Source organism: Staurois parvus, unplaced genomic scaffold (genome assembly GCF_062004578.1).
Source record: "Staurois parvus isolate SC_StPar_1 unplaced genomic scaffold, SC_StPar_1.0 ptg000476l, whole genome shotgun sequence".
Taxonomy (NCBI): Eukaryota; Metazoa; Chordata; class Amphibia; order Anura; family Ranidae; genus Staurois; species Staurois parvus.
The window spans coordinates 5090663-5110952 of NW_028318272.1; the positions used below are offsets into that span (position 1 = coordinate 5090663).

At 39.6% G+C, this 20290-nt stretch overlaps 1 protein-coding gene across 1 annotated transcript in view; it reads left to right on the forward strand.

Moving 5' to 3' along the window:
• Positions 1-20290, forward strand: part of NKD1 (NKD inhibitor of Wnt signaling pathway 1) — a 139070-nt gene that overhangs the window by 93926 nt on the left and 24854 nt on the right. Inside the window, exons 5-8 of the mRNA XM_089689487.1 lie at positions 8651-8754; positions 10805-10900; positions 17612-17759; positions 19640-19721. Coding sequence (XP_089545613.1) covers positions 8651-8754; positions 10805-10900; positions 17612-17759; positions 19640-19721 — 430 coding nt within the window. The remainder of the gene's footprint in view (positions 1-8650; positions 8755-10804; positions 10901-17611; positions 17760-19639; positions 19722-20290) is intronic.

The window sequence follows — 20290 nt, forward strand, 5'->3', positions numbered from 1 at the left end:
CTAGAGAGGTTTTTTTTTTCCTTGGGAGAGTGCATGTGATTAGCACAGGGCCAATCAGCATTGTCCAAACAGAGGTCAGGGGTTCTGAATCCTCCTAGAGCAAAATGAAAACTCCTCCTTCAAGCTTTGACCAGTGCTCAGCTGGACACTGATAGAAGTCACAAGACTGCTCTAACTGCTGATGAGAAATGGTATTTAGCAGTTTATATTTACTAAAATATTTTGCACTTCCATGTTCTGTGTACTGTGGGTGACCAGCTATAGTGAATTCAGGGTTGAGTTTTGTAATACTTTAAAGTGGTTCTAAAGGCAGAAGTTTTTTTACCTTAATGCATTCTATGCCTGTCTGCTCTCGCCGCTCTCTCTCTCCTCACTGGACAGAGAGATAGTAGTGGAAGCCATTGGCTTCTGCTGTTGTCAGTCAGTCTGTGAGGAGAGATTAGGGGGTGGGGCCAAGCGGCACTCTGTATGTCAGTGGACACACAGAGCAGGGTTCGGGAACAAGCCTGCACGAGTGCCCCCATAGCAAGTGGCATGTTTTAAAGCTGAACTCCAGGATTTATTTTATTTATTTACATGTTTATCTGATGTCTTATGGGAAGCTGGAAACCACTGTTGTAGCCAACTCGAGGGCCCCAGTGGAGAACATGTAATTGATGCCTCCCATCTCACCTTGTTCAATCTAAGAATGCATTTTATCTGTTAAAAAAAAAGAATGGTGGTAGTGCCTAGTGAGCAAACCCCCTGTAGTCAGCGATACAAATAATTCCTGGAAGTCCTTTTTGCTGTTGGTTTAGAATATGTAAATAGCTAAATGCACAAGATTTGGGCACAGGTTCAGTTTAAGCCCTCATGCACACTGGACGTTAGCTGTGTAAAGTCACATGTGTTTTTCAGCTTTTTTTTTTAGCGTTTTTGCATTAGCGTTAGCGGCATTTTGCCACAGCTAGCTGCGTTTTTCCGCATTTGTGTTTTTTAGAGGGTTTTTGACCCTATTTTTTTTTTTGGTCAAAAAAAGTCCAAAAACGCCGGTTTGTGGCGCTTTAACGCATTTTTCATCAGAGTGTTTTTACAGCTAAAAACCCCTCTAGAAACCCACTAGTCCTGGGTTTTTTTTTTCAGCCAAAAAACGTTGATTACAGTCTATATGTGCATGGACACATAGGAAAACATGCTGGGGGGGGGGGGTTTACTGGCTGTAGAAAAAAATATCAAAAGCCAAAAACAGCAGCTGTAAAAATATCAAGTGTGCATGAGGGCTAAAGGCTCTTTATGCCTCAATGTATATAGCACTTTTGCCGTACTGTGTTACACAGGTACCCATTGCCGTTCTAATTGCTAAAATGCAGTGTAGTGTAACACAGTGTTGTAATATAAATGTGCTCTGTGGATCACAAAGGATTTTCATTGGTCCATGTTGTAAACAAAAGTGTAACAGATTGCCTGATGGGCTACCGCTTATGCAAAATCTGATGTTTCTTAAAATTGGTGTTTTATTGATATGATAAAACAAGAAGCATGGTTTTAAAAATTGTCATTGACTTGACTTCTTCCCATAAACTGTATCATTAGGTAAGGAGTGACTTAGTTAATATGCAAATCAGGATACCTGTCTTTCCTTACTGCATATAAACACTACACAGTGTACGCCTATAATGAACATCTTGGTGAACTAGCAGATCATAGAAGAGACAAAACTCGCATGCTCCATTTCAGAATTCCTGCACAGTGTCTGGGCCACACACATTGTAAAGTAGCAGAAGTTTTACATGTTTGAACTTACAAATCATTGTGCTGAATCCATAAGTCTGTACACAGTGATAAGCATTCAACTTTCTGAATCCTCAGATCCTGTGAACCAGTCACTGTGTTTGAACTATCTGTGAGATACTGTTATCTGTTTCTCAGTCTTCTTTTGCACAGTAAAAAATGATCAACAAAAGGAGATAAGAACTATAAAGGTGGCTAAAGACACAGGAGAGTGGATAGATTTGCAGGCAAGATCCAACTACCTAAGGCAATGGGTAAGGGGCTTGAACACAAATAGCTGCAAAATAGAGGGGATTGCACAGTGCAGACACTTCCAGTGCTGACTTATGAAAGGGAATATAGCAGCAATTGAATATGGTTTCTTGACCTAAAGAGGTCTGACATACCTCCTGCTGAGTCAGACCTAGAGCTTTGCGATTGGCAGTTCATACCAGGAGCGGACTGACCATTCGAGCACTGCCCGAGGGCACGGGGTCAGTAGGGGGCCCCATGAAATGCACCTGGTACCTTTTTTACAGGCTTTTTTGGGTGTGCTTTGAGTGTGGGCAAGGATACAGGGGCCCCATGATCCCCTATTGCCTGGGGGGCCCATGACTTGTCAGTCCGCCACTGGTTCATAGTCTTTGCCGACTAGTGAGTTCTTGCTCAGATGCATACTGGTAGGGAAGAGGCTTTTCTACTCAAGTTTGTAGCTACTTTCTAAAGAAACCAAACTGTAAGGCTGCATGCACACAGCTTCATTGCCAGCAGCCTGTTAAAAAATCTATAACAGGCTGAAATACATGGCAGCTGGAGGCATTATCAAGTGGTGCTCACATTTATTGCCATATGCGTTCATGGAAATGCAAAATTCCTGCATTCCAGGCATATGAACCTGAAAGCATACAACCCCAAACATGGGTATCACTTTGTACAGCATCCAGCCTCCATGTATTTCAGTCTGTTGAAGACTTTGATTTAAAGTGGGGACTAGACATCACATCTGTGCCTTGCCAAAAATACCAGGATTTGATGCATATTGCGGTACGGTGTGCATGAGGCCTAAGGCTTTGAATATCTTCTGTTTTAATGATCCTGGAATGCATTTGGCAGATTTAAACTAAAGATTCAGTTGGGCTTTAGGTTATACTTTTTCTCTTGAAAAGTTTGTCCAGTCACTGTTAACTTTAATAACCCAGTACCAGGAAATGCCTGTTGCTTCTTACCTCTGTCTAGGCCAGATATGCACACATAAAATAAGTCAGAGCTTTTTCTTTGCGGACAGGCTTCTTCTATAATCATTCCTTAAATCTGTCCTTTAGTAACTTGAACAGCCTTTCTTAATCTATATAACATGGAGAACCCTTGAAATTATGGTCTCAGGGAACCCCTTCTAATTACTGTATCTACAGTTCACAATACATAAGCATGACGGTCACTGGAAAAAATGTTGCTTATATTTGTGGTCATTGAAAAAAATACCCCCACTACCACTCACTGATAGCTAAAAAAGATCATAGTTGTCAGTGGTTACTTATATAAGAGACTTCCATTACCCATTGCACATGGAACCCCTAGCAAACCTCTTGAGCAAGCTTTCTCTTTTTTTTTTTTTTTTTTTTTTTTTTTTTTTTTTTACATGGAGGAGCTCTTGAAATAACTTTCTAGTCTCAGTGAACACCTGGTAATAACTGTATCTACCACTTTCTGTAAATTAGTGTGATGGTCAGTGGGAAGAATGTTCCTTACATTTGTGGTCATTGGGAAAATCCCTACTCTCACGGATATCTAAGACATCATTGTTAATGAGGATTTATCTGAGAGGCATACATTGCTCCTTGCTCAAAGAACCCCTGTTAATCTCTGGAGGATCCCTATGACTCCACAGAATTTCAGTTGAGAGAGGATGCTCTAGAGGAACCTTGGTTGGGATTGGCTGCTGTAGAGCAGTCTTTTTCAACTAGGGTGCCTTCTGGGTTTTTCAGGGGTTCCTTGGCAAAATGTCTAAAAATTCAGCTCTATGGGAATTGTAGTATACATAGAGTGGAACATCACCCTTTTGCCTTCTAACAGTCTTTTTCAACCAGAATTCCTAGGCCCTGGGGTGCCTTCTGGGTTCTTCAGGTGTACCTTGGTAAAATGCCTAAAATTTGCTCCAAATTGCCCCAAAACCATGTAGAAGCTGATGGGAGCTGTGCAGGCCAGATGCCAGCATCCTAACAATGGCTGACATCATTGGTTGATAAGGAGGATATTGGGTACATGCACAGCATCCTTGTTTAATCCCCCTCTTCCCCTTTCTGTCAGCACTGGGGTCACATTATGTGTGTGAGGGAGAGAAAATAAGGAAGATGAAATGCTGGAATACTATCAGTACCAGTGAGCAAAAATGTGTTTTCTTTGAAAGAATAACTCCCCTCTAACGTTAGGTGTCCTATGTGTGTGGATGCTGCCGCAATATGTAAAACTATTAGTGTCATTTTTTACATTTTTAGAATGGGGTGCCTCAAGATTGTCCATAATTTTAAAGGTTCCTTTGACTAGAAAAAGGTTGAGAAACCCTGCTCTAGAGGAACACTGGTTGAGAGTCTGTTCTAGAGTCTATTTATTCAGTGATATCACAGCCAAATGTGGTTATTGACCACTTGGTTTAGAAAAGTCTGTCCTGAAAAATTATTCATCGCCTTGTTAGCCATTCTCAGATCATATTCTTTGTCTGCCGTTGTACTATTATATTCACATATGACTAATTCTAAAATGCTGAGCTGGCAAACCAAAAGTATCATAAGAAGAACATGCTGAGTGATTAGTGTCCCAGCAGCTGAGTTTATCCAAGGTCAACTATCTATGTATCAGAAATAAGTTCTCATGATTATGAAGCATGTTGACCTTTATCATTGTGCATCAGCTATTATATTTGGAAGTGCATCTTCACTGTTTTAATAGCTGAACTGAATAAGTGTTCTGTGACTATGTTAGTTCTCCTTAAATGCTGGTATCAACAACCAACTTGTTATATCCTCCTCCAGGGATTTGAAACCAGATGGTGGGGGTCACAGCTGTGGTCCCAGCACATGCATTTATTGTGTACCTCTGTACTAGTTATACATCTGCATGTCAAAAAATTAAATATATCAAACCTTTATTACAGAAGTACAGTGGAATAAAAATATGGATTTAAAGAAGCTATCTAGGTGTTCCCTCTGTAAATATTAGATGTTTTTGTTTCACGATAGGAAGTAATTTGCAATAAAATATGCAGCATTGGTAGATTCCACTATTTCTCTAAAATTTTCACATCCTCACTGATCAAAAGAGAATCTTGCTGCTATTTGTACATAGAATCCAGTCTAAAGCTGATAAGATCCCACATCTTTTTATAGTTGGTGAAGGAGAAAGTGCTTTGATGTTTTCAGGGAGGAATAGAGGGGGTAAGATTTTCCATATGGGTGTTTGGCTAACACAACAAACACTGTTTAAAAATGTAACTTTGCCTAATTAATTAGCGATTCTGTTTAATACCCGTCTGATCTCTGTCCAACAAGGTATTTTGAGCCTTGAGAAAAAAGAACTTCAAAGTGCTGGTTAAGATGGTCTGAACAGGGGTGTTAACCTCTTTAGTGCTGGATGCGTGCCAGTATCTCTACCAGGCAAACAATTAGATAACTTCCTTGGGCATAAGCTTACAGCACCCCACTAGCTTAACAATGTATCTTCTCTAATATTTTAAAGCAAATATTTTAAAATGTTCAAAGGGATTTGCCTTTTTTAAAGTGTAAAGTCTTGAAATGAAACAAAAAAAAAAAAAAAAACATCCAGGTGTGCTACATATATTTTTAGGCCCCATGCACATGCTTAAACCAGGGATGTGCAAATCCTTTCACCCGTCACCCGGATCATGAAGTTCCGGGCGCAGGGCAGTGGTTTTTATTTGTATACTTGGCCCTGCTGTGAACAAGCAGCAGGGTTTACTTTGTGAGGACTGAGAACCAGAGATCTCCCATTCATCCCGGGCTTTACACAGCTCTACTGCGGGAGCAAGTCACCAAACAGACCTGCAGACATTCCGGGGAAGCAGCGGGTGTCATCCACACCAGCCCCAATCCAACACACCCGTTCTGAAGCCTGATTGCTAATTCTTGGGAGCTCAGAGCCGCGCACAGGGGAAATCCAAAATGGCACCAGACCACCCTGCGTCTCCAGCCACCTCTCCAGCAGCCTCTGTTCCGGCAGAATTTGTCAGCTCTGCCAAGGTACGCTGCACCTGCCCAGCCCTCTCACATGCCTCCACACACACCATTCTACAGCGGGCTCAGTGCTAGATGACATTGCAGGAGACTGGGACATTACAGAGCATTTCCAAGCCCTTTCTACGAATGATGACATTCTGCAGTTGATTTCCACTGTTCAGTCTTCATTTAGAGTGTTACTAAACGCAAACCTTTTTTTTAAAGTAAAATAAACATGTTATACTTACCTACTCTGTGCAATGGTATTGGATAGAGCGATCCCAACCCTCCTCTTCTCAGTTGCCCCGCCAGCGATCCTGACTCCTCCTTTTTGTGTGTCCCTATAGCAAGCTGTTTGCTATGGGGACAAATGCTGTGTGCTTGCTCCCGACCTGTGTGTCTACAGAACTGTGCTCCTTAGACACACACAGTGGGACTTGGCCTCGTGCCTCCTGTGATGCGCTGTTGGCTGACATCACTAAGCCGACCCAAGCAGAGGAAAGATCGCAACCAGCCTCTCAGGGATTTGCCAAGACCACCACTCTAGGCAACCAAATGGAGACCTTATTAACTAGTCAGGAGGATTAGTTTCATCCTATGGAAAAACTGAGAGACTGCTTTCCATAGGCATGATGCCTTGATAGAATGCCTTTTACCGCAATTGTACAACTACAAAAATCATGAGCAGCGACAGAATATCTGCATTAGGGGCTAACCTGAGGCCATCTGCAGCCAGGATCCAGTCCCTACTCTCCAGTCTCATTCTGGGAGATACTGCATCTTGAGCAGACACCGGAGCTTGATTTGACTGCTCAGCATGCAATTGTACTGAGTACCCAAGTGTTTTCGTGTGCAAGGGTAACCTAAAGGAATAAAAGGGTTTTTTTCCTCATTGGGGCCAGCGCCTCATTTACTCGCTTAGCAGATGCTCTTCTGAGTGTTCAGAGAGCATGACACTTCCCTTTCCTTACAAGCACACAATCGGTGCTCATTACACAAGGTCTCTCCCCTTGCTGCTAGTCCCTGGGAGCGGTGCTGGAGACCGGCAGAGAGGGGAGTAGGAGATAAACAGTGCAATGTGAAAAACATTAAATGTTTAAAGCAGAGTTCCACCCAAAAGTGGAAGTTCCTTTTTGTTCCTCCCCCCTCAACTGCCATATTTGAAACTTTTTTTTTTTTTTGGGGGGGGGAGGATACCTGGTTTTGATAGGTACCCACTTCCATTTCCAGCTCAGTTTGCTACGGCGAAGTAAGCTGGAAGGTCCCAGAAAACTGCCGGACCAATCAGGATGCGCAGCGCGACTCGCACATGCACAGTGGATGCCCACAGTTGAGATGCCGGGGAGAGAAGAGGGAGAGAAGGGACGGCACACCGCTGGACCCTGGGACAGGTGAGTGTGTGTTTATTAAAAGTCAGCAGCTACGGTTTTTGTAGCTGCTGACTTTTAATAAACACAAAAATGACTGGAACTCTGCTTTAAGTCTCCATAAACCCAATTTCATTTTTAAATGCCCCAGGCATTCCTAAAAGCACCTCTGCCTAATAAAAAACATCAACTCTTTGTATTTATTTTTTAACAGGACAAGTAGATTGTCATGAGGGACAAGTAGATTGGGACCCCAATTTATTTTCTTGGACAAGGAGTTTTTAAAAAAATTTCCACACCCCTGGCTTAAAATCCTCTTTTAAAGGCGTTTTTCAGCCTGTAAAAGCATCTCTATGTTAGCCTATGTGTCAATGCACACATAGGCATTTACAGACATTTAAGAAGAGGAACATTATACACGCTAAAAAATAAAAATAAAAAAAATAACCCAACAGGGCATTCAGAAGAAAAGCTTTTGGGCAGAAAAGCCACTTGACACACATAAAGGCATCTACACTCTCCTAAACGCTAGACACATTTACTTAAGTATTCAGCATTCATTCCAGTGGCCTGAATAAATTCATATCTTGACCAATGAAATCCACAAATGCTAAAACACTTGACGTGCCTAAATGCATGTGCAATACATGGCTTTAGGCACATTTTTTAAGCTACTTCAGTGAAGGAAATAGTTTGTTTGGGTCAATCTGATCTCCATATTTTAGTGGAGTTGAAATAGTTGGTTTGGACCAACTGGTCAAAAGGAATTATTACCTTCACTAACAGAAGCAGCGGCTGTGAGCTGTATAAACTGTATGTAGCCGCAGCTTCTTCTGAATCGCGAGTCGATTTTGTCCCAGGAGTGGGTCGGAAAGTCTCTGTCCTGCTGCTGGCACACAGTGTTGTATACTGTATGTAGCTGAGGCTGCATACATTTTATACAGCGTTCACAGCCGCTGCATCTGTTAGTGAAGGAAATAGTTTGTTCCAAACAAACTGAAACGTGGAGATCAGCTTTAAAGTAACACAAAACCTTGAGATAGGCTTTAAATGAATAGGTTTGGCTTCACTGCCCCAGGACTAGTGTGCAGAATACCAGTCAGAGCATGGATGCTTACATCGGAACCTAAGAACACAGGTGTTTTGTTTCCTGACAAATTTTCTTTATTTCAAAATAACAACCACAACTAACAAAAGGAAAATACATTAAAACTATGACTGTGATGTTCTAGGAAGATGTAATAAAGATCAGGGTACTGGATGGTGTCTATGAATTATGATTTACTTGATTTTTCTATGTTCTAGTGGCTCTCCCTGCTGAGAAGAGTGAGGGACTTTTCACCTGTGAAGAGAAAAAAAACGGAGAAAAGGATACAGATGGGTGTGCAAAGAAACAGCTGAAATTTGAGGTGTGTTTTTCTTCTTTGTTTCCTTTTATTTCTTTGAGGTTTTGTTCAGTTTTAGTTAATTAATGTGGATAGGACTTTATGGCCATGGTTAGTTAGGGAGCTCACTTGTGCACTTATGTGTCTCTAATGTATGTTAGGGCCAATTCATATAGGTGCCGAAAATGCTGCACGTAGTATATATGGGCTCTGGGCCCATTCAGACAGCAGAATTGAGCAGCTTAACCTCTTGCTGATCATGTAACATATATGCGGTGACAGAAACAATGGGCTTTAAACATAACTAAAGACAAATGTTTTTTCTTGGATACTGGGGAGAGGGAATAGACCCCTGTCTGTTTTTATTGCTGTCTGTACCCCTGTTAAGGAGCTTCACCCTCTCTGTTTGTCCTGTATACCATGATCATTGTTAGTGAAAGTAAAAGAAAAACATAAATTTTGGGTTGTCCACAGAAAAGTAATAGTGGGGAAATATTCCAATGGGGACCCTAGGTCTGGTGCCCTGGGGTCCTCAAAGAATTCCCTTCATTTGCAGGGATTTTCTTCCCTTGCTCTATCCCAAATGAAATAATGGATATTATTGCAGTTATTTATTTATTAGAGGTACTTATATAGCACTGTCATGTATGCAGCGCTTTACATACACACACATATATATATATATATATATATATATATATATATATATATATATATATATATATTTTGTGTGTGTGTGTGTGTGTGTGTGTATATATGTATCTATGTATATATATATATATTAGACATTCACATCAGTCCCTAACCCTCAAGGAGCTTACAATCTAGGTCTCTAACTCACATACACACACTAAGGCCAATTTAGACAGGAGCCAGTTGTCCAGTACCTGCACATACAAACTTTGTGCAGGTACTACCATAGTTGGGATTCGAACGGATGACCCTAGTGCTGCTAGGCGGAAGTGCTAAATACTTAGTCACTGCAGAATTTTATATGACTTCCATGTTTACAAATTTCCAATTACTCTGTATTTATTGAGATAACATACCAGCCACACAGGGAGTATATTGTTTTTGATTAGCCAGCTATAACTGCAAAGCAAGAAGCATTATCTGCATATTTAATAGACAAATATAGCTTCCCCCATACATTTATATGTTTAATTACAAATTATACATACACAGAAACAAAGTTTTAAAAACATTAACATCAGCTGATATTATTTTTATGATGCTGATCTTTTACATTTTAAAAAAACTCTGTACCTTCCTTGTATGGGACCTGTTGTCATTTCCTTTGCACAGTGCCTTGGACTCAGAAATGCATGCATTTGTAGAGAAGGATATGAATATATAGCGATGTTACTGCTACAGAAGTTACCTTTGATTGTAGCACATACGTTGTGTTATTACTTGTGGTGTTCCCTTGCTTCTTTAAGATACTTTTTATCTCTGATCCAGACCTCCTTCTTTTGCTCCTGTTTTAGCTTCTCCTAGAAAATTAGCCTAGTAGCGAGTACCATGTAATGTGAGACTGGTACCGTTTGCAATATCTCAGGCTGGCTTATTACAGTCAGGAGGCTTTGAACTCAGTAGGGGACACAGACTCTTTAGAACTGCCAGAGGGAATGGATTTCAGTCAGCAAATCTCGCAGGTAACTGGGCTGCACACAACCTGGGCTATTTTCAGCAGTTTGCTTTGCTGGTTCAACTTGATGTATTTTAAGCAGCTTTTTACTTGCAGTGTATGACTGAGAACAATATAAGGAAGGAGTTAACCGGTCATTGGTTACAAGGTGTTGTCTTAAAGGTAGAAATGCTTGTAGGAAAAGAGGTTTCTGTGATTTATACTTAATGTTTTTTGAAAAGCTTCTCAGCTTAAAACACAACTTCTCGACATATACAAGGCACTTAAAGTTAACTTTTACTAAAAAGCACACTATGCCATCCTGTATGAGTATAGGATAGCATAGAATGCCTAGGCGATCCGAGCAGAAGTTTGCCCTTGTCAATGACGTAGCAGTTGCCACCTATATCATAAGTGCATTAAACTTTTTTTACCTGACGTGTTTAGGAACTTCAATGTGATGTTTCTGTGGAAGAGGACAACCGACAAGAATGGACCTTCACCTTATATGATTTTGACAACAGTGGAAGAGTTACACGAGAGGTAAGGTTTTTGTTCCTTTAGTTTTGAGAAGTTGCAAAAATTTTAAGGCAATATGCCAAGTGTACTTTCTCAGGTTGCTATCCTACACTACACTGCAATAGCAGCTCAGTTAGGGTGCCTACAGACATTTGAAAATGTTCACCTAGTCCAGCAGTCTACACCCAGATCAGGGAATGTTCATACGTTTATAGGTACCTCCAAGGCCCTGATCAAGTCTAATTAGATTGTAAGCTCTAACAAGCAGGGCCCTCTGTTTCCTATTGTACCAAATTGTATTGCAACTGTAATGTCTACTTTCATTTTGTAAAGCGCTGCACAGCTGTTGGCGCCATATAAATCCTGTGTAATATAATAATAATAATAATAATTTCCTGGGTTTGGTGTGGGTAGAAAAGATTTTCCAAACTGATCTCTTGTTTTACTCAAGTCTGTTACAGTGCTTAGTAGGTACATACAAGCAAGTTTGCCAAGGGCAATGTGTGTTTGAACAAAGTTATTCTGTTAGTAAGTTGGTTTGGTGGTCATACATGCCCAGCTAGCCATAACGTTAGCCGTATTGCTTGTAGGCAGCTTACCTTTCTACCATTTTCCTGTCTCTAATCTGTTGAAGTGGTCACTGAAGTGTATGGAGAATTTGCTCTGGAGTTTATGCAAAGGCTGTAGGAATTATAATGTCTTCACCTTGGGTAAGGCTGCCAATAAATGGATTATAAAATTAAGGGATGCCCACAATTTTGTACAAAGCTTGCAATTACAGGACAATTTTTGATGTCCCAGAGGGCAGTAAAAGTAACTAGGGAAGATGAATCAAAGTATTTTGAAATATGGTAAAGATTAATACTATACAAGCAGTTATTTACACATACAGTGCCTTGAAAAAGTATTCATACCCCTTGAAATTTTCCACATTTTGTCATATTACAACCAAAACCGTAAATTTATTTTATTGGTATCCTATGTAATAGACCAACACAAAGTGGCACATAATTGTGAAGTAGAATGAAAATTATAAATGTTTTTTTGGCACTGGATAATAAGAGGAGCAGCAGACTGATAAGGTTATCACTCTGCTTACTCTGTTCTCTCCTCCAATTAGCATGTTTCTTATTGACATATTTGCATGCAGTACACCAGACTGACTGAATCTGACTGCTGCTCTATAGTGGATTGCAAGTGGCTGATTCCAAATCAAATTCAGTTACTTAAAGTTGCCATATTTAAAAAACAAAACATAATGTATTAATTTTAGCCAGCTGCATTAATTTAGATCTTTTCTTGGTGCCCAGGGTTCAGATTTAAAAATATAATATACTGAAAATCAAAATAGTTCTGACATGCTTCATTGTTTAGAAGTCTGGCGAGAAGACAGTGCTGCACCTGTCAGATAAACTGAGTTTTTAATAAAGATCATTCTATCACTCTGTCATCTTCAATAGTTGTTCTTGTTCTTTTAAACAGTAGTTTTCAAGTAATAAGGGTACCTTGGTTATAGAACATTTTATAATAGACTAGTCCTAATCCTTATGCAGGCCATATACGGTTTGTTTATTGGCCGATTGTTCGTCCGAAAGAATAATCGGCCAATTTTCACACTGTTAGTGGGGCAATGGCATTGGCCGATTTTCACGGTTCCTCCTCAATTCGTTTATCGGCCATGCTGGAAAATTCGTTAAAAACGGCTGATTTTCGCAATCATGGGTGGCAACATCAGTTTACAGAACAAACAATGTTTTGTTTTTCGGACGAAAAATTGGCTGATAAACGAACCATCTATGGCCTGCATAAGTCACGATTTGTGGTAACCGGTTTTTACAGCTGGAAATCCTTTTGACATGTGCTCAGCTGAGTCATAATGGACATATTTTAAAGTGTTACTAAACCCACTATTTACTAAAATAATTGGGTTTCCATGTACTGTGGGAGACCAGATATAGTGAATGCAGGGTCCTGGGTTTAGGAACACTTTAAAGTGTTACTAAACCCACAACATTAAAACCAGTCTGTATATGCAGTAAAGCATGCTTGTTATACTCACTGTGGAACCTAAGGGGTTATTCCTCTGCATTTTGTAAATAGGCCATTTGATCCTGACTTCTCTGCTCCTCCTCTTGTTCAAATATCCAGATCTTATCTACTGATAAGACTGAACCGTAGCCATTCTGCACATGCTCAATTTAGTGTGTATTGCTAGAGAGAGTTTTTTTTTTTCTTTGGGAGAGTGCATGTGATCAGCACAGGGCCAATCAGCACTATCCAGACAGAGGTCAGGGGTTTTGCACCCTCCTAGAGCAGAAAGAAAACTCCTCCTACAAGCTTTAACCAGTACTCTTCTGAACACTGATAGACTTCACAAGACTGCTCTAACTGCTGATGAGAAAAGGTGTTTAGCATTTTATATTTACTAAAATAATTGCACTTCCATGTTCTCTGTACTGTGGGATACCAGATATAGTGCATGCAGGGTCCTGGGTTTAGTAACACTTTACGTGCTCAGTAGACTGTCAGTGGTCCACAGACCAGTGGCAAAAAAAACTTTATTGTATTTGCATGTAAAAAAGCTGGGTAAATTAGACAAATATTTGACCTGGATTTTCTGAGTCAAGTTTGAATATCTTTAAATTGTGGGTAGACAGAGCTTTTAAAAGTTTGTTCATCTGCAGTTGTAAGGGAAGAGGATGAATGAATAGGAGCCTAATGCGGATCATTCCTATTAATATGTCTCCTAGTTGTAGGTTGATTTTTAAAAGTATGCTATTTCTGTATGTATACGTGCAAAAGTCATTAGTTATGCTATTAGTATGGAAATATTATGTATGTATGTATAATAGTATGGATATTTGAATATTTGAAAGTTTTAATTGAAAAAATAAATCCTAGCAATACTGAATACCTTTTCACTAGCAAGATTCCATTCTTGTCTTAGAGCTGACCTTAAAGCAGGAGCTTTTAATGTTTGTACTTCTGATCAGTACATTATTCTCTTTGCCAATCTTCTGCATATGAACTGTCTCATTACCAGGATGACACGTTCCGTGACTCTCTTGCCAAGTGAGTGTAGAAAACACCCCGCTTCTAATGGCTTTGATGAGCCTTTCAGTGCTGTCTTTGTGAGCGTGTTAAGATAACGGCATAGCTTTAATACTCCTGTTGAAAAGAATTAGCTAATAGAGTACTTTCCTCAATTGACAGTCCAATTTATTTTGCTCTTGAGGTCTTTTTCTACAATTGACAGGCTGCCCTGTAATTATCTTTGTAAGGAAAAACGGCTAATCGGGCTCTGATAATTGAACTAATGTTTTGTGATCCGTAAAATGTTATGAACGTGTTTGAGCTATAAAAGAACAAGATCACTCATTTTGCTGCTCTCTTCCATTAACTCTTTCAATCATTGCAGTGTTTTTCTTGGCTTTTTACTTTTACAAGGTTCGTCTACCCTTAACTGCCATCATAGTTTTTTTGAAGATGATAGAAAATCAAATCAATTTACAGTTTGTTTCACTCCCTATTGCAGTTATAAGGGGGCTCAGTCTTCCTGCTGAGTTTATAATTGATTTTATGTTATAGAGAAGACAATACAATGAGTGGGAATCTAATTTTTTTCAGGGGCAGTAAGTTTCTAGTGTGGATGGAAACAGAGCCTGAAACCGTGGGCTCCCAAGGCAGCTCTTTTCATTTATTTTACTTATTTTTATTTTATTTAGTACTTCTACAGCGCCGTCAATTTACACAGCGCTTTACACATATACATTGCACATTCACAACAGTCCCTGCCCTCAAAGAGCTTACAATCTAAGGTCCCTTACTCACATTCATACATGCTAGGGCCAATTTAGACAGGATCCAATTAACCTACCAGCATGTCTTTGGGGTGTGGACGTAAACCGGGTACCCGGAGGGAATCCATGCAGGCACAGGAAGAACATGCAAACTCCAGGCAGGTAGTGCCACAGTTGGGCTTCAAACCGGTGACCCTAGTGCTGCCAGGCAGAAGTGCTAACCACTTAGTCACTGTGCTGCCCCGGCTCCATGGCTCCACTCTATTCCTTACTGGTGCCTGAGCACTTCTACTGAAATGTGTCCCTATTCAACCATTAATAAAGGCAGGGCAATGAGTCCCTAGTGTCCCTTTGATTTCCCAGACCCTTACAATATTTTTCAGTAGGATGTGAGGAATTTTCTTGATTTCCTGTTGGGAAGGCTATATATGCTGTCCTATAGAGGTTACTACCGAAGAAAAATGTTCACACTGGCTCTGCCTGTAGAATTCTACATTCAGCCTAAGATATGTTCCTGTTCTACCCTTTGGCAAATTTAATACTGTAAAGTAGGACAATGGAAAAAAAAAACACCTGTGATGATAAAGACTATATATAGATCTTGTTTATTTTTAATTTTTCATTGCTATAGAGCAGAGTTTTTCAACTAGGGTTCCTCCAGAGGTTGCCAAGGGTCCCTTGAGCAATGCGCATTTTCTGCCTCTCAGATGAGTTCCCATTGACATCACTGATCCTTTTAGCTATCTGTAAGGGGGTAATTCTTCCCAATGACCACAAGTGTAAGGAGCATTCTTCTCACTGACCATCACACTAATCTGTCATAAATTGTAGATATAATAATTTTTTAGCAGGGCTCCCCTGAGACCCGAAAATTATTTCAAGGGTTCCTCTGTGTTTAAAGGTTGAGAGAGGCTGCTCTAGAGAAATATACACAGCCTCTAAAAATGTTAAAATTTTGTTTGTTGTGGTAAAAAAAAACTGTAGAAGCAAGTATGTTTACAAGACTCATTTATGATATTCATGGTTGGGCAAATCTCCCAGTGAGAAAGATGAACTATATATTCTAGATCCTTATCTGTATAATGTCAATCCAAGTCTGATCCATGTAGGCCCCACATCACAACATACTGGACTTAAAGGGTTTGCTACTGACAGCTTGGTGCCAGATACCACAGTATACCTTCAGCGGTCTAGTGGCATCCATGCCTCGATGGGTCAGGGCTGTTTTGGTGGCAAAAAGGGGGCCTACTCAGTATTAAGTGGATGTTTATAAAGTTTTGGCTAATCAGTATAAAATTCATGTAAAGGGGCTGTTTTACCTGCCAGGGATTTGTATTTCTCTCCGTTCAGTTCTGAAATTTTTCTTTTTACAGTGGTAGACTGAATACAGTCTTGTCCCCTATCTCTATCCCCAGGCTATTGACTGGATAATAAGAGTAGCAGCAGACTGATAAGGTCATCACTCAGCTTACTCTGTTCTCTCTTCCAATAAGCATGTTTCTTGTTGGCACATTGATCCTGTTCGCTATCTGTAATAATGTAATTCTTCCCAATGACCACAAGTGTAAGGAGCATTCTTCCCACTGACCATCACACCTGTGTTTAATTAATTGTAGATATAATAATTTTTAGCAGGGGTTCCCCGAGGCCCAAAAGTTATTTCCTCTGTGTTGAAAAGGTTGAGAGAGGCTGCTCTAGAGGGATATACACAGCCTCTAAAAATGTTCAAATTTCATTTTTTTGTGGAACAAATATGTTTACAAGACTCATTTAGGATATTCATAGACGAGCAAATCTCCCAGTGAGAAAGATGAACTATATATTCTAGATCCTTATCTGTATATTTGCACCACCAAGAACTACCAAGATTTCACAACTTGCTTAGATGTAGCACACACATTGTGAAAGCATTGGCCCCTTTTCTCTCTATGTTGAAATTATCTGCATGAATAATGAGCAATTCTGACACTTATAAATGCATGGTATCAAGCTGAAGGTAACATATACTGTATACTGCCCAGTGTCCGTGAGCTGTATGGTTTATTGGTTGCATTCTTGAATACTGGATTTCATATAGCCAACCTTCGTATCCTGAGAGGTTTTAATTAGGGATTTCAGAGACACAGCTACCACTCTGCTTCAAGAGCATTAAAACATTTGCTACTCGGCACAGTAGATTTTTCAAAATTCTTACAAATGTCAGCCACCAAGATGGGTAATAAATATTATATACACGGTTTTACTGCTTTTTACTGCCTCAGATATCTGTTGAAATTACAGTGATTATAAATGTTTTTTTTTTTTTTTTTATTAGACAGGTTTATACTTGCCTTCTTTCTACAATACAATTGCACAAGGCGGCCCAAACTCTTTTCAGGTCCCTTGTTGATGCTCCTGGCTCCTCCCCTTCCACAGAGTCCTCCCCCATAAAAAGTTGCTTTCTATGAGGACACCTGTGTGGGCTCGCTTCCAAGCCTTGCTGTCTGCACCTTATGACACAGACAGCAGGACTTAACGCTGTCCCCCATTCCATTGTCACTTGCTTTGATTGCCAGCAGTGGGAACCAATGGCTCAGCAAAGCCAGTGAGACCAGGAAGTGAGGGTAGAGAAGAGCTGCAGACAGGCATAGTGCTGGATCAAATGAGCTCGGGTAACTAAAAGGTTGGGAAGGCCTGAGGGGGGATACTGATGTCTAAACATTTTTTTACCTTAAGGCAAGGAATGAATTGAGGTAAAAATGTTTAGATTTTATCACCACTTTAATAGTTTGTGCTTTTAAAGATTACTTTTGAAGAAACATTTTATCATTGTGATTCCCACTGTCAGTAGCTGACCACTGTCTGTGAGGCTTTAAACTTAGGTATTTGTTTTTGAGTTCGAATTCAAGAATGATTTTCAGTATTTAATTATTTGCCTAATATTGAATTTCTCCAGGACATTACAAGTTTGCTTCATACTATATATGAAGTCTTTGATGCATCCGTGAATCATTCTAGTAGCTCCAGTAAAACCCTGAGGGTCAAGCTGTCAGTGGCTCCAGATGCCACCCTGAAGAAGAGAACCACCCTGCTCAACCATGCAGGTAATGCAAATTGTCTTCTTTGGTGGTCCCCTTTGGAAATGTTTTCTTTGAGGTTTGAATATCTTCTATTACAAATATATAAGCAAGTGTCATCTTTCAAAGTGTCTTCACTAGTTCCTAGATTTACATTAGCAGCCACTTTCAGCAGTGAGCACACCAAATATGATTTCTGCTTCATGTAAAATAGTATCTGTCATTAAAGGAATAGTAATACTACCAGTAGTCCCAAATGGTGCACATTAGAGTTATGTGAGTTTTCTGATCATTGTTAAATCTAGAAATACATAAAAAAAAAATCTTCATATTATTCAACTTTTATGTAATTAAAAGGATGATTACCTCTCCCCATCCATGCAGCAGCTTGCTTTAATTGGGGTTTGGAGATGTGATCCAGATTTCAACCACTGAAAAAATCTGATATTACAACTGCACGTTTATGCAGTCCGCAAGTATTATCCCTCTAAAATTGCTGCAAGTACAGAAAAAGTTGTTTTGATCTGCCAAAAATCCATTGTACATCAAACTTCTGGTTTAATCTGGAAACAAATTGTCTCCACTGCACTGAAATCCCAGCCTTGCTCAGTTTCAAGTTTCTCCTCTGGACTACAGATCACCCCCTCCCCACCACCACCATAATCCCTGTAACATAAAATGAGATGGTATGTAGGCTGGCAGTATTGTGAGGCAGTGGCTTAACTTTGCCAGCCTCCAACAAAAAGTGCTGCTATTGGCAGGATCTGACAAAAACGTACAAACTTGCAACAGATTCAGAAAAATTATTTGCTTCAGAAAACCTCATGATGGTAAAATTAGTGAAAATTGAGTTTAGGTTTATGTGCATTTTGCTTTTAGACGATCCTTCACAGTTCCTGAACTTGAACATTATCAAAAATATGTGAGCAGATCTAAAACCGGTAGTACATTAAAGGTAACCTAAGCTACAATAAATTTTTGACTGCTCTAGTTTCACATTTAGACTGAATGTTTATATCTATTCTCTTACTTTCGGTGGATGCCATTAAATCCACTTTTGTGCAATAAACGTTTCAGGGGATATTTCTTCATATATTAACTAATATATTGTTTACAGAGGGAGCAACACTCCTTGTATGACCAGACCCTAATTTTAGGGCACAAAAACGCAATAAATTACCCAATTTTTTGATAAAATATAGACGAGGTTGTGCCGGATAAATGGATACCCAGTATGTCAAACCTTAAATTTGCATTTGCTTGGGTGTAACTCTAATTTTTTACAATAAAAAAAATGTTTTTTTAACTAATTGATAGAGGACAAATGGTCCTCGTGATAATTTTTGGTGACAGGTTCTCTTTAATGTAAAGGGTCTAAAAAACCCTGCATGTCTCACCTGTGCGTCACTGAATGTTATACAGTGCATATCACACTGCATTACATTCCTTCCCGGCCATGTTAGGAAACTGTCAACGGGGTCTAGAAAGCCAAGTCATACACTCGTTTCCAGGTCAGGAACAAGATGGTGAGGAGAGCAGTCTCCAAATGTTGTCAGCAGTTCAAAAATAGGAACTCTATCAAGACAATAGAAAATACCATCCTCTTACCCCAGCTTGCCAAACATTGTACCAGTGTGGCTATATAATATATCCATGGATTGGGGTTAGCTTTATCTCCCTCATTAGATGGATACTGCTGTGCTACTATACATGTTCTTATTTTCCTGCATATAATAGATATAAACAGTCAAAGGATGTTGGGTGATAGGATGCCAATTGAGCTACCCACAAAACAAATTTCAGTTGGTTTGTCAGCAGCCTACCTGAAATTCACAGTATGTGTATGGCCAGCTTTAGAGAGGTGCATGCTTGTCAATCATGTGACTGTCTGTTTTGTTTGTTTTCAGAGGTGCAAAATGGGAGACACAGAAGTGACAGTAAAGTCAATGAAGACTTAAGGAACTCTGAAAAAAGGCGCGGATTAGGAAGGTAAATAATCTTAAATTGCATTTCTAAGCATAATCCTTTTTTTCCTTTTGGAAAGAGTCGGAAAGTGTAGACCTTCTGTCAAGTTTTTTTATTTTTTTCCTAGCTGTACCAAGAACAAGAGGTGAGGGGAAATCTTCTATTGGGGTCACCTTTTTCCAAGGATAACTGTTTAAGAGGGGAATTATCCTCATTTTAAGAGATTTCCACTAACTTCTTATCGCATCTCCAGTGCTACAAGAAAAAAAAGTTTTAACTATGCACATAGTTAAGTCTCATTTATAAAATAGTTTTCATTGTTAAATGTATGCAATTCTATTGAGATGATCCTCCCATGTATGGTTTCCTTTTTATACATTCTGTAAGCCACATATACAGAAACTGTATCTTGTGTTTAAAAAAATAAGACTATTAAAGCGGAACTTTACCTAAAACAACTTGATATAAAAGAATTTTCTTTAGCAAAGACCATACATTCCACATGCATAATTATGATACCAAAATTAGTGTGTGCCTTTAATTGCCTCCAGTATTGTTGTCGTTTCTTACTGGAGGCTGCCATTTTGCTGACG